This window comes from Pyricularia oryzae, chromosome 2 (assembly GCF_000002495.2).
Source record: "Pyricularia oryzae 70-15 chromosome 2, whole genome shotgun sequence".
NCBI classification, from domain to species: Eukaryota; Fungi; Ascomycota; class Sordariomycetes; order Magnaporthales; family Pyriculariaceae; genus Pyricularia; species Pyricularia oryzae.
This window is the reverse complement of record NC_017850.1, coordinates 5011721-5026498: the sequence shown is the minus strand read 5'-3', so window position 1 is coordinate 5026498 and position 14778 is coordinate 5011721. Positions and strand designations below refer to the sequence as shown.

Sequence of the window (14778 nt, the reverse complement as noted above, 5' to 3'; positions counted from 1 at the left end):
ATGACGATACCCTAACCGAACCATGCTCTCCCTGTTACTATTGTTCTTCTTCTTCCCTCTTCTTTTTCGCCACCGGTCTCGCTTGTGCTGTCGTCTTTTGTTCACATGACACCTCGGTTGCGTTTACTACTTTCCTGGCCATGATCAACCTGTCCATGACACAGATGGGCTGGGTTGTTGCATGAAAAAGTAGGTAAGGGTATTCTTTTGGTGGCTGTTGCCACTTGGTTCAGAAACGTGTAATTATTCCGTTTCCTTTATACCGCGTCGTCCATTTACTCTCCACGTTCTCAATTTTGAAAAAAATAGGGCTAAAACTAGACTAGACTAACTCTAGTCTAGTTGTTCCTGAGATTTAATCATGCATGTAAAAATACAAGTTTTTAAGCGACATTCAGTAGCCGCCGGTAAACACTCATGATTTCGGCCTGCAAGCTTTTTATCCGAACAGGTGGAGAGCGTAAAAAAACCCTTTTCTCTTTTTGATTGTTTGTTTTGGGAAGAATGGGAGAGTGATTTAGATGTATGATGACAAAAAAGAAAGTGGTATCATTTAAAAAGATGTGCCGTTATGTATGTATCTCGTTACTCATTTCGGGTATTTTCAACCACCGCTTACACAGGAACCATGGTATGCCTGTCCATGGAAATTCCCCCTCCCAGTGCACTACTACCACGAGAGCTTTGTACCAGACAGATGACAGCTTGTCTTTCCATCTGCACCCCGCGTTCGTCGAATAGTGCACCCCGGAAAATGTCATCTGTACAATGAGGGGGGAAGCATATGAAAGGAAAGAATGAGAACGAAATGAATAAAAGCCTCCCAAGCAGAAAAGATCCAAAAAAAAGAACCGGACGCCCCCACCCGACCGCCGCCCAGGAACAGTTTTCCCGTCAGTCCAGCTGCAGGTTTTGAGTCTTCCCCCAAGGGGCGTGTGCATATGTGGTGCTCCCAGCAAGTACCGGTGGCTGCACACCCTGGACAGCTATGCGCTGTCATGCTCAGAACCCCACACTCCAAATTTCCCCTTCCCATGTGTGCCGCTTCTGCGGGGAAAGACTGAACGACGTCCTTTTTCCGTGAAATCAGATGAAATTTTTGTTGGTAGCACGTAAAAAATAGCGCACTAGCTCGAGCCATGCACTAATGGACGTAGGGATAGCCGTGGTCCAAGGCTGCGGCCGTCGTGGCTGGGATGTCGTTTCCCATCATGTTGTAATCCATGCTCATCATCATGTTATCGTGGAATCCATAAGCGCCGGCGTCAAATTCGTCGTGCTGTCCCCAGAGCATACCGTCCAGATCCCAAAGGCTCTGCTGATCCGAGACCCCCATCATTCCCATAATGCTTTCGGGGTCGACTATGCCGATCGGCGACATGTGTGGCATCTCAACGGCAGTATCTGCCGAGGGGCCGATAATCAATCTTGGGGAGGTGCGCCCGCCCGTCATGCCCATGTGATGTGATGAGGTAGTAGAGTCGGCCGGGCTCTGTGAACGGTGGTGCTGCTGCTGCCTCTGCAGATTGCGTGATGCTTCGTACATGCGAAATACGACCTCGCGACTGCGCCTCGCTGCAAGAGACCAGTCTTCCATTGCATCGAGGAGTTCTAGGACGGTCTCAATCTGCTTGTGCCACTCGGGCACTCGCGCGCTGTTCCACTGCCAAAACACTGATACCAATGGGATCATGGCCGCCTGGTACAGAAACCAGACTGCGTTCCACCCAGACATTTGGTTGCGGGTCCATTCTCTAGCAATGTCTTCAATTGTTTGCTGTGCCAGGTCCCTGCAGGTTTCAATAGCTGCAATGTCGTGCTCCGCTGCGTGAGTCGAGCCGCTAGAGGCAAGACTCAAGAGCACTGATCGGTGCAAAAGCATCCGAAGGTTCTGGTATCGCCACTTCATGACACATCGTGCAATATAAAGCGGCTCTGCACAGGGGTCCGTCGTCCGAAGGAGCCACGGCATGTTGGCGTACCAGTCGACCAGGGCAGCATCCAAGTGGCAGCGGTCATCCGTCCTGAGGAGTGGAGAGACGGCAAGCATGTCTTGAATTTGAGTCGAGATCTTGCAGAACTTGATGTTCTCAATCATTGGCAGGATGCCTGCATGGTGTGTTGAGTCGCGCGCAGCGTTGATGCCAAATTCGGGCACCCGAATGTTGATAGCAGGCCCCCAGCGACCAAAAGATGGTCGACCAATGGTTGTAGTTGCCCATGTGTCCAAACAGAACAACGCCCACCAGGTGCGTCTCCGAGTCTCAGCCACAAGCACATCGCCTGCACTCTGTGTCAGAGACTCTCGGTGGAGCCCAAGAGCACTCGCCATCCTGATGCCAGCGCCGAGCACTGCGTTGGCCATGTTGGGGCGGTTAGTGTAGTGCAGGTAGTAGCCACCAATAATGGCAAGGGCTTGTACGGTCTCAATGTGGCTGCTTCCAAAGGCATCCATTGGAAGGTGCTCCATTGCGCGGTTGTAGTAGGTGACGTGATTGTAATCATCAGACTTCATGGCAACAATGCTGCCCATGGCGAACACCATGTTGAGCAGAGCTAGCCAAGGGGCGTCGAAGCGCTGGCCCTCAAGATAGTCGGCACGGAATGTTGTCTCGTCCAGCATGGGGATGAAGACATGAATCCGCTTGAAAAAGGCATCTATCAGTGTCTGGCCCTTCCAGGACCATGGGATCCGCTGGGGGTCCTTGTGGGTGCCAGCCCTCGACTTGGTAGACGGGTAGTTGTGTGGCATCTCGCCAGTGTTAAGCGGGGCCGAGAGAGTGCTCCTCAGGCCAGGCTGAACTTTGAGCATAACCATCAGGGCCGCCTTGATAGATGAAGCTCCAAGATACGAAGCCTGTCGATCCATGGTGAGGGACAATGCGTTAACATCATCGGCCTCTGCCGGAATGGCGTCTCTCTCCCTGCGCTCTTCGTCCCATTCCGCGTCCCTGGATGGCATCTGCTCGAGACTCGAAAGAACCTGGTCTGGCTTGATGAAGAGAGGGGGCTGAATTTCGTCACTGAGCGGCGAGGTGTTCAAGGGCGGTGATGGAAGAGCTGCAGCAGTTGTGTCGAGTATTGGACGATCGAGCAGATCAAGGAGATCACGACGGGACATAGGCAACAGAGACTGGACATCGTGGCTCGGGTATAGCCTCTTGAGGATGGACCGACATTCCTCTAATGACTGGGAAAGTGCTTCTAGCGTCTTCCTTGATGGGATAACCCGCTGCCTGTGCTTGTCGTAAAAACACCTCTTAGGGGCACGGCTTGATAAGCATTGGCCGCAAGGCTGCTGTCCATCACATCGGCTGTAGAATAGAAGTATCGAGTTCAGATTAGTATGCCACATTCGCGATTTTATAGGTGTCGATCTCACTCACATCTTGCGTCTTTTGCACTCGGCACAGGCGTGAGGTGTGGTGATGCGCTTGGAATTGCTGACGGGGTTGGCAGCTTTTGGGCTCCCAGGAGCCTCGGAAGTTTGCTTTCGAGGTGTGACACCTTGAAAGGTGTGGAACATGCCCTGGGTAGGGGCTGGAGATGTTGCCGGCGCCATGCTGACCGGAAGAGAAGAAAAAAGGCTTTCAAGGGAAGCAACAAATCCAATATATGAAAGGATCTGGGGCGAAGTGACAGGATGTCAAAAAGAACTCTTGAGTAGAGACTGAATCAGGATGAGAGGTATGAAGTATGGTTGTTGATAGTTCGTGTTATATACAACAATGTGAGATCTGGAGGGACTGCATGCAGTCGATCAAGTATTCAACAGAGTTATACAAGTAAGTCTGTGTTGCAATATAATTTGTTGGAGGGGTGGCGATGACGGGATCAACCCAGACTCAAGGGAAACTGTGGAAGGAGGTTGAGGGTTTATAACTTCAAGATGCGATATTGCTTGACTGGGCTGTCGGGGCTAGGGAGGGCATCTGGAAAGGATGGAAGGGAACAATATCCGATATGACAGGGGTGTTTTGGGTCGAGTTATGGAGAATGTGGAGAAGCAGAAGCACGATCCCCTGTAATATCTGAGTCTGCTATAACTGCTTGCTAGCTTCAACGGCCCCGCGTTCGACAACACATGGGGTCGGTCATGCCAGGAACCCAAGACTAATGAGGAAAGGAATCCCCAAAGTGGCCTGGAGACGTGTAGAGTACATGAATACGCTCTCGAGGAAAGGCGGGACGCGCAGAGGAACAACATGTACTGTACCTGTGTGTGTGTCGAGAAGTATGTCTATTTACTGTATATGGTGGGAACAGGGGTGTGGCCATGAAGGACTGGACTAGTTCAGCTTGGTAAGTGCATGGTGATCAATGCCGTGTGGCTTGCCCGAACAGGGAGGGTATGTGAGTACCTTGGATATCTTGGGTATGTATGTACCGTGCCTGCTTGCCACTCAGGTACCTTGCCCACATATTTTCATGTGCCTTGCTAAGGTAAAGCAGAGAAGTCAGCGATGGCAAAGGTACAACGAACACGCCAATTTTGAAGATTGCAAGGGAGTCGAGGAAGTGTTCCGTCTAGAACTACATTAATCCCGTTCTCAGTGGAAACCCATGAAGCGAACAGACGGATACAAGGATGGTGTGGGTATACGGCCACTCCGCTGTCACCACGGGAATACCGCAGGGGGGGAAAAAGAAAAGAAAAACCAAGCACTCATGGAAAACTACTGAATGGGTGAAATTCGGGGTCCATGCCGATGAGCTCGCAACTATGCCCTGCCGGCTGGTGGGTTTTTGGCAGGCGAATTCACCTTGGGTTTGGTGTATATTTGGAGCATGTCAAATTTTCCTGCCGCCCTGGCGTAACTGCCACTACCCGTGGGCGTTATTAACAACGGCAGACCAAGGCGTCCCGCGTACCTGAGTATATATTAATAGGACAAGAACAAAGCAATGCTGCAAAGAACGGGCAGAAGAAAGAGAAAACAGCCATAAACAAACAGTAAAGCAGATATCAAATGATGAAACTGTCGCTTAGATGTACGCCTTGACGTTGGCGATTGCCGGCCAGCCCTAGGCAAGGAAAAATAGAAGCATCGTGAATATTACGTCGCGGCTAACGATCTGGTCCTGGGGGTGTGAGAAAAAGAAGAAAAAGCCGACTGAGTGGAGACGACGACCCCCCTCCAACAAGACATGATTGGATAGAAAATATGGAGTCGGTCATGTTCTGCTGTTTCAGAACGCCACCAACGGAAGGTCGTTAAGTTACTTAGCGTAGGAAGGTACAGCGTAATGCCATGCACTGCACACTTGACACCTATGTAAAAGGTTTAGGTAAGGCACACACGCACGCACCTTGGGCGCACGAGCGAAGCGAGGCTCCGTAGTGGCGGGCAGCCTCTGAGAAATTGTCGAGTTTGTCCGTCCCCCACAGCTTTTGTGTGTGGGGTAGCAGGCTAAAGTGGGGATGTCACCTTGCAGACAAAAGGCCTTTCCTCCCTCCTCCCTTTGTGGACACCTACAGATATTCTACGAGTAAGGACCAAGTACCTAAATCCAACATATACACATCCTTGGTACTCGATCGAATGCCCCTCATATCATTGATGCATTGAAGAAGACATATCCATAATATCACCAGTAGTATATGTAGCGGAGAGTGTGGATCCCGGACAGAAACTCCTATTGGCCATCCTGCCCACCTCACAACACAAAGTTGCAAGGTAGTCCGTCCAAAAATGGTTGAGGTCGCGAAGATGTAGAAGAGAAGCAACTCCAAAACGTTTCAATCATGATAAGTGCAGTATACCGGCTACTGACAGGTAAGAAACAGGTACTACCCGAAGGGCAAGGATGAGAAGAAAACAAAAACAAGAAAGGATATTTCTACAGCGCGAAACGGGCAGCCGTTTAAATGGGCTGATGGGCTTAACGGGTGTCTTGCTTCGCATGGAAAAGTGGAGATTAAACGCGTCTGAAAATCCATGGTTTTATCGTAACTGTACGCGTTCTTGCAGCTATTCGTTTCCAGTTTTCTTTTTGCCTGCACATTCATCCTGCGTTGGACCCGGTTGCGATTCCATATTTCCCCTCATTTGAGGGAAACTTCTCCGAGACTCAAAGGGGACTAACTTGTAGACACATCCTCAAGAGCCCTCTTGACTAAACCGCCGTGTCTCTAGTCTAGAGTATTTACTGGGAACCGAAACTGCTGGACAGGGCTGTAGTAGACCGCCTCAGGGCTACCAGTATACCTAATCGGTTGCCACTCTCGTCAGTGCTTATGAAGGAAAAGGAAACAAAAGAAAGAGAAAAAAGCAAAAATCTTAATAACGAGAGCCCGGATTCTGGTAGCGAGAACAGCACAGCGTTGTAGCGAGCCTGGGGTACATGCAGTAAGCCAGCGCAACCGATGGCGACACCGCATTTTTGGGTGATTCTTTATTTTTTTCTCTTGGGTGATGCTCTTTCTCCCAAAACTCCACCGCAGCTTTGGAGTGCGCCTACATGCATGTCGCCGCCAGACCAAGTCCGTCACCGGCTGTTTTCAACTGCCCACCCCCTGGTACGGCACATCAAAGACATTTCGACGGTTCCCACCTTCACCTTCATCCCCCCCTTTGTGGCCTCTTTAACTTACTCCCCCCACAGGTCCACAATTCCTTGGCCCGGCAGCAAAGAAGATCAAAGCCTGCAGATGATCTCTCTGCACCTTGGACGGCCTTAAGCGAGCTTCCTTCTGGCCGCCGAACATGCGCTTAAGCAGCCTGTGATCACCTGTTGACAGCACTTTTTTTCGGTTTCTAAGTTTTCTTTGGTTCATGATTCCCCCGCAGGCGTCTCGTTTGGAAGTTAGCTCGTAGATCTCGCTCGAAGACCGGGCCGAGGTATCATTCGTCGAAGTTTTTGGGTGACGCTAAACCCAACCTTGCCCGCCAGACGAAAGAAGGAAGGTACGGGAACCCTGATCGGCAAGCAACATTCCTTACCCTGACCAAAACAGACACCAAGACAGATGCATTTCAGGTAGGTACCTAACTTGCCCCATTCTAGACTAGAATAGTCTCATCTGCCAGTAGCGCCTGCCCAAATCGAGCCAAGTTCACTTTATGGCTGGTCCAGGCTCGTTTCCCATCTACCTCACCAACCTAGTTGACCTTACCTGAGTACGGTACCTTGAATACGTCCCAACCTGACTTTCGGCAACCCAGGCACACGAAGCCGAAGCCTTGTGTAAATCGGATAGCCAAGCCAGCCAGGCCTCAACCCAAACCGAGCCTGCTGCATGCTAATAAAAGAGTAGATCACCAACGTGACCTGGCGGGCTTACTGGCTTAACAGGGAAGCGATATTACCATCCAACCTTCGCCAGACTGTTCGCCGCTGACATGCATGGGAGTCTTCAACACGTGCATCGCTGGACATAAGACGGGGAAAAGGTACCTGGTGCGTTCTCCAATAAACCTCTTTCTGAAAAAGAAAAAAAGGCAGAAGAAGAACAGAACAAAACAGAAGAGCAAAAAAAAGGAACAGAAAACAATAAAAAGTAAAAAGACGAGAAAACAAAAATAGGGGGAAACAAGGACAAATCAGGATTTTCCTTTAATCCCTGGAGCCAATACCCGTGCCCCTCCTGTCTTGGTCTGAGGCAATCAATCATCAGGGATCTTGCGAGTTCTCTTAATTGAACCCGATACTGATATAGGCGCTTATAAAAACACCTAGTATAGGTCGGGTCTGGTAACCGTTCGCACAATAAACATTCCCGTCTCCAAGATTACAGGGGCAGCTAAGGCGCTTCCGGGACTGCAGAGACGCGTAAATTAATTTCTGCCGCTCCCTGTAGTGTATTGCCTCCTGGTGCCCCTCTCGATGATCGTGACTGTACCATCTATCACCCTTGTCTCCTTTCTTTTTCTTCTTGGTTGGAATATATCCTCACTTAAGCTTGTGCGTAATATCCATCATCACCCATTTATCGGATGTTTCCAACCTTTTTTTCCTTCATGACCTGATCATTCGTCTCCATGGACGTCGTCTGCTTCCTACAACAGGGACAGGTTGCGAACATTTTGCTTGCTTTTCGTGAAATCCCTCACATAAGCTGCATTAAATCCGGTCATCTTGACAATTATGAAGACCCAAAACCTCCGCCATCAAATCCTCAAGAATAGGAATAACATAATCCTAGGCGGGATCACGAACCGTACAAAAAGGGAGTTGCAAACATGGGAATGAAAAAAGGGGGGCCAGAAAATACCGCTTCTATGCATCTGCACTGCTTGGCAGCACCTGACCTCACCAACGCGGCCCGCAGCTCTTCAACGATGATACCTCTCTCTCTCTCTCCATTCGAGCCGCTATTTCTTTTAGTTGTTCTTTTTTACTTTGGCCACGTCCAAAAAGGGTCCCGCCCTTTTAATTTAACGCCTTTGCCCAATGATAAACGTCATGGACCTGCTTGCACCCACTCATATCTCTAGGATGTATTACAGCCGAGAGACAGCCGGGAAGCCCACAGACGGTTTCGTACTGGCCCTTTTTCAAAGCCCAACCAGTTCCCACTCCACTACTACCACCAGCCAGAAAAAGAAAGCATACTACTTACTCCTCCCTCACTCATCCTCATCTCTTGTCCACTATACCAAGGTCGTCGTTCCTGGCGGCCTCCATTCTTCTGCTCCGCACAAGCAAACCGGCTCGGCCGAACCGGTTGAACCCTTTTCAGGTACTACATACACCCAACTGCCACGCCTTTGGTTTTTGTGCACGATACAATACGCCCCTCCCCTCTCCTTTCCCCTCCAACTCTTTTTACACCTCACACCCCCAAAAACAAACCCACTCTCGGCTTTCCGTACCGAGTAGCACCTTGCGGCCCCAGTAGTAGAGAGTGGCTTCACCAGGCGCATCGTCATGATGTATCCATCGCCCGGCCGGATTTCCCGTCAGACCGAAAAAAGAAAGCCTGGATCCTCCCAGGGGCAGGCTGGCAGGCTCTTGTGTTTTTTTCTTTCTCCTTCCCTTCTCCCCATGACCCTCCAATCTTGCTATTATTCCCCATGACAAGGTAAAAAGGCTAACTGCAGGATATTGTATATTGCTAATGTTTCAGCAAACTACGTAGCGTGGCTTTGCGGTTGGCTATAGCCCACCTTTTTTTCTTCTTTCCTTGATATTTTTGCCTCTCGTCAAACGTCTTCTTGCCGCCATGCAGACGTCACCTCTGAGCTGTCACTGTGCGGAAAAAAAAAGAAGCCGTCACTACTAGGTCCTTTTAATTTCCGTCTCGACACGTTCTGGCTTTCGCTATGCCGCTTGGCTTCTCCCTATAACGTAGGCTCAACCCTATAGGCGGCAAGCTGTGCGCCAAAAAGTCCGCCTGAAGTAATGACCCGCGGGCCAGGACTCTTTCTTTTTCTTCTTCTTTTTTTTCGCCTCGCGTCTCCAGGTACCGCCATATACTTCAAGAAGGCACCCACTCAAAGAAGGGACATGTTTGAATCGGGGGCGGTTATCTCAGACGCGATGTCATAGGTCAGAAATTGATGCAAGTATACCACCCTGGGGTCATATCAGCCTCGCTCGACTAGAAGTCCGGCACTCGTTTCCCATGTTCAACCCGCACCACCCCTACTCCATCGTAATTGGGTACTTGGAGCGAAAAAAAAGAGTTTTGACTTCATCTTTCTCGTCTACGCCTACATAGTCTGCAACTTCATCATGGAAAAGCTAGTGACTGACAAAAAGTTTTGTAAGCGTATCAAGAGTCACTTGTCCAATTTCTTGCTTTATTTTACCCCGGACATTGCCCAGTGGGCGGCGTATGGGGCAGGGTATCATTGCCCTCGTGCTTCCCGGACTGGCGGTCCGGTCTATTCTCCGCATCCAGAAACCATATTACGTGGTCGGAACGGGTGAGCATCAAAGTAAATACCCAGTTGGCCAATGGCCTTGGCGGTGAATGCACGAAAATAGCTCTGGGTAACTGCTCACATTTGTTATTTCGCAACCTTGACCTGTACCTATGCAAATTCGTAGTATTCCGGGGAAGAAACTCTAGACTCTGATTAGTCTCTCCAGACTTTTTTCTGACATGTACGTAGCGCACTACTTCCGTCTCTGAGCCAGTTTTACACAACTTGTGGATGCAGTGAGAAATTGTGTCATAAAAGTCCGGATGTGCAAGGTCAGTGCCGACAAATGCCCACATCAGCCAGATTGCGCATTTTTGGTGTCGATGCTACTTTGAGAACGACCTCTCGTCATCAAAGCCCAATTATACCTCTGCGTATTCTCGTCAGCCCGTATTAGCTGAGCTCGCGTCGAGAGTCCCGGGGTCTTGGTGTTCTCCGCCGCCTGCCCTGCCCCCCTCCCCACTTTAGAGACGAAGTGTCTGGCAGCGGCTCCCGATGCCGTCAAAGACACATGTATTGTCGACTGGGATGTATTGCTTTGTAATGATCTTGATCATCTCCTGCGCGACCATGCCGCCCGTCAAGGCCGAGATATTGTGAAGCTCTGCGCCTCCCGCCCTGGCAACCTCTTCCGAAGCCTCCAATAGTCGCTCGTGGTCACCCACACTAGGCACGCAGTCTTTGATAGCACTCATAATCTGCTCCCTTGTAGCAGTGGGGTCGTGTGCGGTGACGGACAGTGCGAAGTATATTGGGACTAAAGAGAGTGGCAACATGCTCGCCTCGGCGATGGCATCGTTGGCTAGCTCGTCCTCTGTGGCGAGAATTAATATCGAAAGCCCGCGAGTACCCAGTCTTCTGGCTGTAATGGTGGCAAAGGGCGTTTAAGTACTTACCCACAACCTTCGCTAGCCGATCTCCGTTGGTCCCGTCTTCTGCTGCGTTGATGAGCTTGACGAACGCTGCATTCTTGCAGAATAGTTCCACCCCTGAAGGATCGACCTCCTTGCCACCAGGGTAGGTCCGCACAATATCGAGGACCTCGGCTACATCTTTCCGGGCTTTTGATTTGTAGATGTTTTGAAGGCGGACATATACATTCGACTGCGCCTTCATGTCGGGCACCTTGCCTGGAACAGGCAGACACTTGTTTTTCTCCCAAAATTCTCGTATAGCCGCGGCGATGAGCCAGAAGCCTGTCCTTTCCTCTGTCTATTATTATGAAGTCAGTGGCTTTTATCTGTCTTGAATCCTCAGGTTTCAATGTGAGTCGCATACTTTATGAGAGTCCAGGTATCGGAACACTTCCTTCAAGCCATCTGGTAGCGAAGGTGGCGATATTGTCTTCAGCACTGCAGCAACGGCCTCCTCAAAATTCTCTTCTGGTCCCGTGGCGTTACCTATCCTTGCCCCCTGTGACACTAGAGTCCTGAATTCTTTTTTCTCTGCGTATGTCGTCGGATAGCGCCCCTCGTGTGCGTCCCTCCACTGGTCCAGATAGTGGAGCAGGATCGCCACGTACGGCAGGTGACCATGTTCGTGATCATCAAGGCTGTCGATATTATACGTCAGCTCCTTGGCGAACTGCTGCAGCTCTACCCAAGGTGTAAGCAGTCGTAGGTCGGTGGTGGCGGTCTCATCAGGATGAGTGTCTACTATTGGGAATGCGCCAGGCAGTTTCACCTGAAAGTACGAGTAGAACCCAGCCGAGTGCATGGAGATGAGGGGTGTTTTGTGTTTGCTGCCGTATGTCCAGAGCAGGTCCTTGTCAGCCTCGGTGATGGGGTGAGAATAGATGATCATGGTGAAAGTTGGCGATTTTTCAAGAAGCTGCGCAAGGGTGAGCGCGCCAGACTAAACACTACAGGTTAGCACATGATCAAACCTTGAAGATCTGCAAATCGCGGCCAAAAGAAGGACGTGTACCTCGCTATTTGGGTGCCACTCTCCATGAACTTCAGGATTAAGCTCAAGCAGCATCTCTGTGCAGCATTGCGCTCTCGACTTCCCTAATGAATCCTCATCCAGGAAGAAGTTGACTCCCAGATCGGACTCGCACACTGTGGCGGGATCGTAAATGGTGAACTGACCAATGCCTGCCACAGCACCTCAGGACGTCAGACACGTGAGAAAGCCAGTATTCAAATCAGGCAGCGTAGCTTGTCTCGACATACCGGGCAGCACCAAGTTCTTGAGGGTCTCTACACCAACTGTCCCAGCACCAGAGCTGACCAAGAGGATGTTGGCAGACTCAAGAGCTGCTTGACCACTCGCGGCCCAAAGTCGTAGCTGTCTGTCGTACTTCTTCTCCTTTTCGGAGGGCCCGTTTAGTACAGGAGGCGTCTGCGTCATGATCACCTCCGTCATGATGGCCGGGGGCCCAACGGGCGGTCAATTAGGATATCTTGGGGGGGAAACCAAAGATCCTTGTTCCCTTGACAGCAGATTGACTAGTGTCGACGTCGTTTTGTGCTTTTGACTAGGAAAATCAGAAGCCTAAAGGTAGGTTGTGTTGTAGATAAAGGTATCGTTCTTCCGTTAGCCTTGCGTCAAACATCGGCCGAACGTCGTGACCGTAGTTTGCTGGAACCGGGGGCTGCCCCACCTCGCGTCAGCGGCACTTTACCGGTGGCCGGGCTTGCCGCGCAGGGAGATGCTCGCAAGAAAGCTACAGCTCCGTGCGGAGCGGGTGGGGAACCACCCCCCCACCCGATTGTCTATTGTGATTGGGATGGATGTATTACGTAAACCACGTGGCGGCCAAGATCAGCTCAAGTACAATGGAGCTTTGAAGACGACGATAACCTACTACACCACCTTTCCATAGTGAGCTTCTCAGTTCTTAACGTGATAAGTCTGCAATCCCAGAACTGTCATTCTCCCACCAAGGCTTGTAAATACTAAAGCTGCTCTACTGAATTTGAACATACTGCTATTAATCTTCTCATTTAATCCGTTAGTTCCGACGCCATCGTTTGGAACTGATGGAATCGTCGCTGAAGTGCAACACGCTTCTGTGCAGGACAGAGCTAAAGGACGAAGCTGTCGTCACCAGCTGCCTGTAACATTCTTACTTTGGCAGTTATCATATTTCTACCTGATATTCTTTGACGCTGACAACTGCCGATTGACAGTCATGTTTTCTGTATTGATTGCGCTTCTCGCGGCAACTTGATCACTCCAGGCGCGGAGCATCTTCGACAGTGTCCAGCATGCCGTTCGCCTTTACCGGGTCCAGATAACGCAGTTCATGTCAACCTAAGACCGACCGATGACTATAAAGGCAGCATTTTACGTGGATTAAGTCCAGTCGCTGTGATTGACTGTGCCAATGCTGCCTTGAACTTTTGGGAGTATCAGATGGCCCAAGAGATGTCTGTCTGATAACTCCTAATAGCTTGATTATTCGACGCGCTGACTGACAGCTTATTGATCACAGCGTCTATCATGCCTACTTTGAGCAGACATTGACGGAAAAATACTCACAGTCGAGAGCTGAGCTGGACAAGATTACAGGAGAAGCAAATGGCCAGATAGGAATGCTGTCTGACAAGCTATCCGGTACTTGTTCTAACGCATATACTCTTAAATGCCTTAATTTCATACCGGTTCACTAATGTCAACCACAGCGGTCACACTAGAACGTGACTCGGTGCGCCGAAAGAACGATGAGCTGCTCGTCATGCTAAAAGAAAAGAACAAAAAGCTCATGCAAGTTCAGGAGCTCTACGACAAGCTCAAACGCAAGGCTATGCTGGGATCATTGCAAGATGGGGCATCCGAGGCGGTTGATACAGCTTTGGATCGAGTTGCAGCTATTGGTGCCACGCCTGTAGCCGCAGATCGGTACCAGCGGCTGGGACTTTACCAACAACAGGCCGACAATAGTAAGCTTCATGGAGGCTTACAACCAAGAATAACAAACACCTGGGACCAACAGCTTCGACGCGACCGTGCGTATATCATTCTCGCATCAAAACCCTTAATATTTCGTACTGACGCGTTTTCACAATGCCCTAGGCATTGCAGCGACGCCGGAGCACAGAAGCCACTCGAACAATACCGCCGGGATTAGACTGTCAAACATACCGGGCTTAGTTGTCGGCGGCGCGCCTCTGCTAAACCAGGACCGCCGTCATGGCCTGAGAACAGAGCACCAGTATCTAAACGGTGTTTCCGGTAACCCTGGGTATGGTGGTGCCAGTACTGGCAACGGCTTTGGGCTGAACACAGGTGGTACAACTGATGCTCTCCCAGGCGGGGCTATTGGACTCTCGTCAGCGCAGAAACCAAACTGTATGGACTCTTCCGGTCCCTTTTTCGATCATACTTCGGGCTGACTTGACATATCTCCTGAAGTAAATCAACGGCCTGGTGCGGGAATATTCGCGCCACAACCTCGAAACAGTCCACAATGGCGACAGTAATGGGACAATACTATCCCGCTCTGAACAGAAAGGCCGATGGATGATTGAGGATTTTGCCAAGAATTGCTACACATGAAAAGTTCACTAACCATTCAGCTCGTAAGTTGCTAACAGATACGATTGCTAGCAATCAATATCGAAGGCGATAGTGATAATTGTATGGGAGCTAGTTGGCTTTGCCGTTCGCTTTGATGTCTTTCACCTTTGTGGTCTACTAGCAGCCGTATACAGTTTCTTTGTTCCAATACCCCTTGAAGGCACAGTAATCAAAACAATGAATTGTCAAGCCATTTTCTGGGAATTCTTTGTTTACGATCCCTTGAATCATGACCAGATCCTTGTTTTGCTTAAATAAATTCCCAACTCTCTTGTTTTGTGTTTACTGTTCTGTCCTTGTCGTTTCCCAGCATTGCCTTCCTAGGGCAGTACTTCGAGGACTCTTTTTGCGACTTCTATCGATGTCAGTCACATACCACATA

General features: G+C 50.1%; 4 protein-coding genes across 4 annotated transcripts; 2 read left to right on the top strand and 2 right to left on the bottom strand.

The window, feature by feature from the left end:
* Window positions 1-717: 717 nt before the first annotated feature.
* MGG_01833 (uncharacterized protein) lies at window positions 718-5061 on the bottom strand. Its single transcript, XM_003714805.1, has 3 exons — window positions 4362-5061; window positions 3387-4289; window positions 718-3314 (listed from the first exon to the last, which is right to left on the bottom strand). Exons 2-3 carry the CDS (start codon window positions 3560-3562, stop codon window positions 1145-1147), a joined length of 2346 nt encoding a protein of 781 aa, XP_003714853.1. The 5' UTR covers window positions 3563-4289; window positions 4362-5061; the 3' UTR covers window positions 718-1144.
* Window positions 5062-9568: 4507 nt separating this feature from the next.
* On the top strand, window positions 9569-10081 carry MGG_15781 (uncharacterized protein; the record flags this gene model as incomplete). The annotated part of the gene is made up of 3 exons (XM_003714804.1): window positions 9569-9606; window positions 9772-9872; window positions 10062-10081. 3 exons carry the CDS (start codon window positions 9569-9571, stop codon window positions 10079-10081), a joined length of 159 nt encoding a protein of 52 aa, XP_003714852.1.
* On the bottom strand, window positions 9858-12489 carry MGG_01832 (uncharacterized protein). The gene is made up of 5 exons (XM_003714803.1): window positions 12047-12489; window positions 11799-11968; window positions 11151-11726; window positions 10769-11084; window positions 9858-10686 (listed from the first exon to the last, which is right to left on the bottom strand). Exons 1-5 carry the CDS (start codon window positions 12237-12239, stop codon window positions 10337-10339), a joined length of 1605 nt encoding a protein of 534 aa, XP_003714851.1. The 5' UTR covers window positions 12240-12489; the 3' UTR covers window positions 9858-10336.
* A 208-nt stretch (window positions 12490-12697) lies between these two features.
* Window positions 12698-14586, top strand: MGG_01831 (uncharacterized protein). The gene is made up of 3 exons (XM_003714802.1): window positions 12698-13825; window positions 13893-14168; window positions 14232-14586. The coding sequence occupies exons 1-3, from the start codon at window positions 13489-13491 to the stop codon at window positions 14297-14299; spliced, it is 681 nt and encodes a 226-aa protein (XP_003714850.1). The 5' UTR covers window positions 12698-13488; the 3' UTR covers window positions 14300-14586.
* Window positions 14587-14778: the final 192 nt, after the last annotated feature.

Bases quoted from the DNA above. Each gene is read 5' to 3' on its own strand.
- MGG_01833 (XM_003714805.1), bottom strand. From the start codon at position 3,562: ATGGCGCCGGCAACATCTCCAGCCCCTACCCAGGGCATGTTCCACACC. The intron at 3,315-3,386 runs GTGAGTGAGATC...TCTATTCTACAG, and splicing joins GAGTGCAAAAGACGCAAGAT to CCGATGTGATGGACAGCAGC.
- MGG_01832 (XM_003714803.1), bottom strand. From the start codon at position 12,239: ATGACGGAGGTGATCATGACGCAGACGCCTCCTGTACTAAACGGGCCC. The intron at 11,085-11,150 runs GTATGCGACTCA...TCATAATAATAG, and splicing joins GATACCTGGACTCTCATAAA to ACAGAGGAAAGGACAGGCTT. The intron at 10,687-10,768 runs GTAAGTACTTAA...TTCTCGCCACAG, and splicing joins TCGGCTAGCGAAGGTTGTGG to AGGACGAGCTAGCCAACGAT.
- MGG_01831 (XM_003714802.1), top strand. From the start codon at position 13,489: ATGTCAACCACAGCGGTCACACTAGAACGTGACTCGGTGCGCCGAAAG. The intron at 13,826-13,892 runs GTGCGTATATCA...ACAATGCCCTAG, and splicing joins CCAACAGCTTCGACGCGACC to GCATTGCAGCGACGCCGGAG. The intron at 14,169-14,231 runs GTATGGACTCTT...TATCTCCTGAAG, and splicing joins GTCAGCGCAGAAACCAAACT to TAAATCAACGGCCTGGTGCG.